This window comes from Echinops telfairi, unplaced genomic scaffold (genome assembly GCF_000313985.2).
Source record: "Echinops telfairi isolate 266 unplaced genomic scaffold, ASM31398v2 ScPeMD7_3533;HRSCAF=4204_0, whole genome shotgun sequence".
NCBI classification, from domain to species: domain Eukaryota; kingdom Metazoa; phylum Chordata; class Mammalia; order Afrosoricida; family Tenrecidae; genus Echinops; species Echinops telfairi.
Genome location: NW_022107431.1, coordinates 86,673,805 through 86,682,581, shown reverse-complemented (window position 1 = coordinate 86,682,581; position 8,777 = coordinate 86,673,805). Strand labels below are relative to the sequence as shown.

Genomic DNA, 8,777 nt, shown 5'->3' with positions numbered 1-8,777 from the left:
AAAAAAAAATTAACCTTTTATGAATACAAATAGCAGCAGTTTGGGATTTACTTTCACAGGCCCAGCCCTCCTAAGGCTCTAAATTCATGAAACTAGATTAGGATCCTGTGCCCCACTATGGTGTGTGTGTGTGTGTGTGTGTGTGTGTGTATATATATATATATATCCATACAAAGAGCATCCATATTCTATCACTCTATTTGGAGAGAAAAAAAATCAGTTTTAAACTGTAATTAAGAAATTATAATTTAAATGTCATTTATAAGAATTGTACAAATACTTCTAAATATATAGTTCTTTAAATGTTAACTAATTTTGCCTATTATAGTAGGGTTAGAATGAACATAGGGAACTCTTAGCCATCTATTTGTAATCTAACATGTGTGATGAACCTCAAATATTATGACTATTTCATAAATAGGAACATATTTAAATTGGAGCATAATAAACGTTGTCCTTTTAAGATACTGTAATTCTCAGCTGCATGGGTCCTACACTGCTAGGAGAGAGGGGAAGGAGGAGCTTAGCGTTAGCACTGAGGGTTTCCATGGGAGTGTTTCCTACGATTACTGTCCCTTTCCTGATGTTTGCAAAAAAACCAAAAACAAACAGTAGGAAATCTCCCCACCCTGCCACACATATTAGTCCAACAATGCAAGACTCCAAGTAAAGCTTTCAGCAAATTCCCTCATTATCTGCTATCAGCTGCAATAGAACTATAGCCTTTCTGCTTTGAAGAGATGTATGCATTATTTATACGGAGAAAGAAAACAGAAGTAGCTGATAGTGGCCATCTTTATTTTCTTTGCTATTAATTTCTCCCCTATAATCTTGAACAAATGATGGTACGTACATAAAAATTGGGTGGTATCTCAGTAATGACAAATTCTTTAAAAACAACAACACATATCTAAAATAAAAGCATTTTCTTTATTGATTGATAATCTTAGCTTAAGTATCCTCTCTTAAGTTGTCCAAGAAACAGAAGAGAACCCCCTAGGATAGGATAGAGATATTCTCCTTAGAAAACGTTCCAAAGTGTTCAGAATTCCCCATTTTCACACCACGTCACAGATTCCATTTTCATTCAAGTCTATCGGCACTGCTTTCTCTAATTTTAGTCTCCCCTTTCTTCCCAGACATGATCTTACCCAAGGCCAGTGAGCTGCTTCATTTAGACTTACGGCAACCTTGTAGGACACCGAACTCCCCCTCCCCTTAGGGTTCTCTCCAGGAGGTAATTTTCCAGAAGTGGGGTGCCATATCTTCCTCCTACAGAACGACTGGTGAGTTTGAACTTGTTAGCAGCCAAGTGCCTAGCCACTGTGGCACCAAGGTTCCTTTAATATTATATCACTTAAGCATGTATCTGTCAATTACTTTTTTCTTCCTCCAAGATGTAGCATAGTAGTTGGGGAGGGGCATATGGAAGCTCAGCTCCCCACAGCTCCCACATTTAAGGGCTAAGTGACCTCTATAAAATTTATACTTTTCTCATCTGCAATAGTATTTACCGTATGAGGTTGTTGTAATAATGAAATAAATGAATAATAACATAAAATTTAAAGAGCAACACCAAGCACAGGGGAAAGGCTCAAAAACATTTGAGCTCTTATTCCAGCTTTCCTATTGAGCCAAATATTATTTTCTAATAACATAAAATCAAGTCAGACATAAATCAAATGATTAAACATGTTCATAATCATTGCCTGTTAACTTTATACTAGATATACTAATGTGTCAATGTAGAATAGACACTATAATCAATTCCTTGTTCTTATACATAATTACTAATATGCATAAACATTAATATATCTTGCTCTTCTATCTTTAAGTTTTCAATAGTGCCACATAATTTTATAATTAAATTTTCTTAAAGACTTGTAGTTTTGAAATAAATTTTGTTATGATTAAATAGAGAAATCTATTGAGAAAGTACAGTCTACATGAATTTATGGTACTTATTCCAAATATTACCAGTGTACAAATTATTTTAAAAAGTTTTCTTACATATAGGATCTAAAATGCAAAGAAAAAAGGAATTTGCATTTAAAACAAATAGAAGCAATACTTGCTTCTATATCCTAAAAAATGTAAGATAAAGAATTTTTTTCTTTTGCACTCTAGATATATTAACTGTGTGAGCTCAGAAGTTTTAAGTTTCAATAGTAGAATTCAACAAGGTACACAAGTAGAGTTCTATAAATATATTCCCCTATAATAATCATATTCAAAAACCATTTTATCACAAATACTACCAAAACCATCTCTGTAAAACATAAACTACAAACACATTTAAAAAGAAAGTTTTCACTTACAACAACTAGAAAAGGAATAAATATCAACAACGTGATTTGGTTTAAAAAAAAAATCAAGAGAAGTGTAACATAAAATCCAAATACTGTAGAGGTGTGTTTAGGATGCAGTCCTCGAGTTTCATAATACGAGGTACGAAACACTGTTTCAAACATAAAAATGAGACTTATTCTATACAGTTTTCTTGATCTAAAGCTCTAAAACAAAAAAATTAGCAACAGATGAAAAGTAGGAATGTAGAAATAATGTTATAAAATATGATTTTATATAAAATGTACCACTTTGCAAATGTGTAAGGCTTAATATGAATATTTTTGGATTGTTGGTATTACACACTATAATTTTTTGAGAAGTGGTCTCAAACCATTCACTATTGAATATTACTAAAAGGCTTTGACATTCTAAAGTGAGCATGGTACAGAATGCCATTTAATGGACGGTTGACTATACTGTTCCTTCCACTCAGTAAAATTAAAACCTCCTGTGAGCTCAGAAGATAATGTGTCTTTTGAATGCCTTCTACTTTGATATTTGTATTTTGTATGACAGTCAACAGAGATTGGCCCAAGTTTAAATAGAAAACACAAAATTGACAGAGCTGTCAAAAAGTCTATTCTATGCCAATTATACAGTCATAATTACGTTTTACACAAAAGCAAAAGGACTTCAAAGTAAAAATATTTTTGTAAAAGGTACTAATATATCAATACTTAACATCCTACTAGAATTTTCTAAATTGGTTCCATTTACCAATGTCCTTTGAAAAGTACCCTTTGACACAGTGAAAGAAAAAAAATGTCCATGAAATTGGTGGTATAAAAAGTATCATTTATCACGTGGGCCTTTACACTAAAACCGAATCTAGAGATTATTTTATTTCTTGGCTATGCACAAACTATTATCAACTCGGAGTTCTGTAAGCCTTAAAGAATTTTTATTTAGCGTAAGGAAAGGCTTCGTCACACACTGAAGGCCACGGACATGCTCTTCTGCTGCTTGCTCACCAGCTGTTTTTATGACGGTAACTCCGGGATCTGGAATGGGATCGGAAATGGGAATGCTGTGCTGTTGGTGCTTTCGTTTCAGGAGTGGGGTACCCTTTGGGAGACTGGCATGGGGACCGTGCTATGGAGTCAGAATGTCTTCCATGTGATCTTGATTTTGTTCCTGAGCTGGTCTGCTTTTGAGGTGAACTTGATTGTGATTTTCCTATTGATTTGGACCTTTTTTGTAAGGATTTGGACCTTGACCGTCCTCGAGATCCAGAATTTCTTCTTGGAGTTCTTGATTGCCTTGCTGAGGTAGACCGCCTTGGTAGTGATTTGGAACGAGATTTAGATTGGCTATAAGAAAATCGCCTGTGTCGAGACCTGCAAATGTTCATAAAGTCAGGGCATATATTTCACACAAGAACATGAATAGGTTATACAACAACATTTTCAGGAACTTATCTAAATAATATAAAATATTAGTTATATTTTTAATAGGTAAGTTTAAAAAATAGTCTAATTTGGTGCATATTTTTAGTCAAACATAGGTTGTTATACTCAAATATATGGCATCAAAATATCTTTACTTTTTAGTATCTTAAGATATGGATCAATTCTAAAAACATATTCTGCATATTCAATCTGGTTGAAATAACTCCTAAGAGTCATGAAAATCTGAAAAGGATTAAAATGATTTAAAAATGTATAAAAAGGATTAAAATGATTTTAAAATTCCGAAAATACAGCCTACGAAAACAGACACTGGGGTGTAAGACATCTGGAATGAAGCGACCCTTGACAGAGTAGTTTGAAACCGACTCAATGGCAGTGAGTTCGGCTTGATTTTTCTTCCCCTAGAAAATTACTGGGGGAAGGGAAGCTACATGAAATTCCAACAAGAAGCAATAAGCCTTGGGCTGTTTGGTGTTTTTAATCAGTTCATTGTGGGCTCTTACAACATTCCAAACATCAGTTGTATCAAACATATTTGTACATACGTTGCTACCATCATTTCCAAAACATTTTCTACTTGAGCCTTTGGTAGAAGTGCCTCTTGCCCCTCACCCCCCATCCTCCAGCCCTTGTGAATCCTTGATCAGTTATATACTGTTATTACTTCATATCTTACAATGTCTGTTGTTTCAAGCCTTGGTTCTTTTACTAAGACCATTTCCCAAGTGACAGCATGGGGGCCTAAAGATCAAGCAGAAAGTGGTTGGGACTTGAGGCGCAAAATGCCAGAGGGAAAAAAACCCTAAAATTCCCCCAAGTCACTGGCCCTATTCTAAGCTATGTGTGCACATAAAGATACTCCAGGAAGCCAGCAGAAAACAGCAGCAGAGCGCGTCAAACTGACCATCCATGAAGTGCAGGGGAATTTGGCTAGCCCTCAAGTCCCCAAAGGGTGGACGAGCCTTGGGCAACAACCGAGAGAGTTATATCCTAGAGGTAAGAGCCAGGCAGGCCCTAGACTGAAGCATAAAACCAGTCAGCTTGGTCATAAAAAAGTCTTGACAGGATCAAGGTGACCTGCTAGTTAGAAGAAATCAACTTTCTTTAAACGATGAAAGCAATACCCAAGACCTCTAAAATTCCTTATTCTCAGTGAAATGTCCAACATTCAATAAAAAATTATGATGCATGTGAAAAATTCTGAGAAATGACTAAAAACCACCATAAGGGGAGGGGGAAAAAGACAAAAGAAATAGACCCAAGTGATTTAGGTACTAAATTATTCAGGAGTTTTAAAAAATGTTCCAACAAAATAAGAGAAGACAGACAAAACACAAAAATATGGAAAGTTTCAAGAGAAAATTGAAATTCATAAAAAGAACTAAAAATACATAATGTTCAGACATTCATGTAAAAGGCAAGAATTCATTGGATGGATTTATTAGTAGTCTAAATAGAGCAGAAGGCAGAAATAGGGACTAGAAAGGCAGATCATTACAAAAACATCCCAGGGAGGCACAATGAGAAAAAAAGAATTTTAAGAAATCCCTCTGAGAGCATAAAAGATCTGTGGGACATAATTATCAGGTCACCAAAAAAAGATGGATGGGACAGAAGTAGCTACGCAGATCTCAGCCAGAACGACTGCACGAACGCCACCCGAGGCACATCGTATAGAGAATGCAAAACCCTAAAGTGAACCGTGGGAACCTGGGCCCTCTACCAGAGAATAAGACACGCCACCTTCACAGCATCAACAATAAGCTGACAGCTGACTATGGGAGTCACAAAAAATAGAATAACTTCATTAAAGAAGTGGGGGGGGTGGGGGTGGAGAAACTCACTCACAACCTAAGACTTCTATTCCCAGCAAAAATAACCTTCTAAAAAAATGAATGTAACACAAAGATGCTTTCAAGCAAACGAAAGCTGAGAAAATTCATTGTCAGCAGACCTATATTATAAGAAATTCTAAAGAGAATTTTTGAGGTCAGCGGTTCTTAACCTGTATGTTGCGACCCCTTTGGGGGACGAACAACCCTTTCATAGAGGTCGCCCAATCCATAACAGTAGCAAAATTACAGTTACGAAGTAGCAACGAAAATACTGTTATGGTTGGGGGTGACCACCACATGCGGAACTGTAGGAAAGGGCCACGGCCTTAGGAAGGTTGAGAACCACGGCTGTAGGCTGAAGAAAAATGACCCTGGGTCTGACAGAAAAGAAGGAAGAACACTAGGAAGAATAAATATATTGAGCCAGTTGAAACCCCACAGGGAAGAAACTTGAATAACAAGTTTTATATTGGATCAAGCAATATCTTTCTCCTTTCCACATCAAATGCAAAGCAGAGTCACCTCAACCCCCTCATTGGAGGGTTTTGCCCTCCGGTTATCTTCTTGTAACAAGAAAGAGTTAATCCCATTGTAACAATGAGATAATTTTGCTTCTGTTAATCAACCGTATTCTGGAATTTTCAAAAAGCCTTTAAAAATGATCACATTTCACACATGTTATAGATAACTGTAAAAAACAAATTGGGAAGCTATAACTAAAATATAAATTTACTATAGAAAAAAACAAAATAGATGCTCTATTTGCCCTGAAAACGTGGAACGGCAATTTTAAACATTGTTCAGGAACACATGTAGGATTCTAGTAGATGTACTTATTTGACATAAATTCAACAGAAGGTTCAGGAATACCTCCATATGTTAGAGACTGGCTTTAGGGAGGTTACGTAACTTATCAGTGATCTTAGAATTAAGTACAAAGTGAGTAGTTTTGGAAGATGTGATCTTCACTGCCTGATACTCTATGATGCTTCAAAACAGTTACGTATTATACTTTACATCCACAAGGGCAGAAAAATAATGTGGACATCTACCTTCTCTAGATCATGCCGGGAAAATACTGATTAACTAAGACCCTAAGGCATTTGGAAACAGCTTAAATTCTTAATGTATTAAAAGATCAATTTCCTTTCTCTTGAAAACTAAATCTTTCTCACTAGGGCAGTGGATATTATTCAGTTAAGTTAGGACAATTTTATTTAGACGCAAGAATATATCTACTTTGATATTTTATTAAACTATTCATTTAATATAGAACAGCACATTATTAATATTAAAGTAAATGTGCATACACACATTCTTTCTTAATAAGTCAATTCCAACTCATAGTGACCCTACATAGGGTTGCCTAGACTATAAATCTTTTTTTTAAATCATTTTACTGGGGGCTCAAACAGCTCTTATCACAATCCATCCATCCAACCATCCATTGTGTCAAGCACATTTACCATTCTCAAAACATTTTCTTTCTACTTTAGCCATTGGTTTCAACTCATTTTTCCCCTCCCTGCCGCCTTCTCTCTCCCTCCCTCACCCTTGATAATTTACAAATTATTATTTTTTTGTCATGTCTTACATTGTCCGACATCTCCTTCACCCACTTTTCTGTTGTCCGTCCCCCAGGGAGGGGTGGTTATATGTAGATCATTGTGATCAGTTCCCCCTTTCTACCCAACCTTCCCCATCCCCTCCTGGTATCGCTATTCTCATTATTGGTCCTGAGGGGGTTATCTGTCCTGGATTCCTGTGTTTCAGCTCTTATCTATACTAGTGTATATCCTCTGGTCTAGCCGGATTTGTAAGGTAGAATTGGGATCATGATAGTAGGGGGTGGGGGTAGCATTAAAGAACTAGAGGAAAGTTGTAGGTTTCATCGTTGCTATACTGCACCCTGACTGGTTCATCTCCTCCCCGCGACCTTTCTGTAAGGGGATGTCCAGTTGCCTACAGATGGGCTTTGGGTCTCCACTCCATACTCCTCCTCATTCACAATGGTATGATTTTTTTGTTCTTTGATGCCTGATAACTGATCCTATAGACACCACGTGATACACAGGCTGGTGTGCTTCTTCCATGTGGGCTTTGTTGCTTCTGAGCTAGATGGCTGCTTGTTTACCTTCAAGTCTTTAAAGACCCCAGAGGCTTTATCTTGAAAGCCAGGCATCATCAGCTTTCTTCACCACATTTGCTTATGCACCCGCTTTGTCTTCGGTGATCATTGTCAGGAAGGTGAGCATCATGGAATGCCAGTTTAATAGAACAAAGTGCTCTTGCATTAAGGGTGCACCCAAGTGGAGGCCCAACGTCCATCTGCTACTCCTATACTAAACCTATATATATGTATGCACATAGATCCATTTCCCCATCTTCACACATAAATACATTTACATATGTACGTGCCTGCACTTAGACCTCCAAAAATGTTCCTTGCCTGCTAGTTCTTTCCTCAATTTCCTTTTACTTTCCTCTTGTCCCACTATCATGCTCAGCCTTCTTTTGGGTTTCAGTAATTCCTTCCAGTCACATTGCCCTTGATCAAGCCCTAGCAGGCCTCCTACACCCTCCTCTCCATTGAATTTGGTTCACTTGTTCCTTTGTTCCTGGATCTGTTAACACCCACTTCCTTTTCCCTGCCTTCCCTGTTCCCATGTCCACCCCTCCACCAACCATTTGTCCCACTGTTTTCTCCTTCAGATTGTTTATCCCGCCTATCATATCTAGATAGATCTGCTGAGATAATAATATGCACAAAAAACAAGACAGAGAAAAACAAAGCAACAAAAGACAACAAAACAATAACAACAACAACAACAAAAGAGGAGCCTGGAAATAGTTCAAAGGTCTGTTTGTTGACCTTTAGGAGAGTTTTCTGGTCAATTCTGATGAGGTGCCATGCCCTGGCCCCAAAGTCTATTTTGGGTATTCCCTGCGAACGTCATTGCTCTGTTCCCACTGCTGTTCTATTGCACACCCGTAGTGTTTCCTCGGTGTGGTGGGTCAGATCAGGTGCAATTCCTGCACTGTGTCTCCAGTGCTGTCCTCCATAGTGCTATGGGTCAGTGAGGGACGTCCTGTCTCCTAGTGAAACCGGCCCTATGGCCTCTCTGTGCTTTAGCTGCTCTGAGCAGGAATATTGTCCTCAGGGCTTGGTGGGCCAGGATGTGTT

General features: G+C 37.5%; 1 protein-coding gene across 1 annotated transcript in view; it reads right to left on the bottom strand.

The window, feature by feature from the left end:
* Window positions 1-911: 911 nt before the first annotated feature.
* Window positions 912-8,777, bottom strand: part of SRSF12 (serine and arginine rich splicing factor 12) — a 10,596-nt gene continuing 2,730 nt past the window's right edge. The window contains exon 2 of the mRNA XM_004696248.2: window positions 912-3,686. Coding sequence (XP_004696305.1) covers window positions 3,317-3,686 — 370 coding nt within the window. The 3' untranslated portion in view covers window positions 912-3,316. The remainder of the gene's footprint in view (window positions 3,687-8,777) is intronic.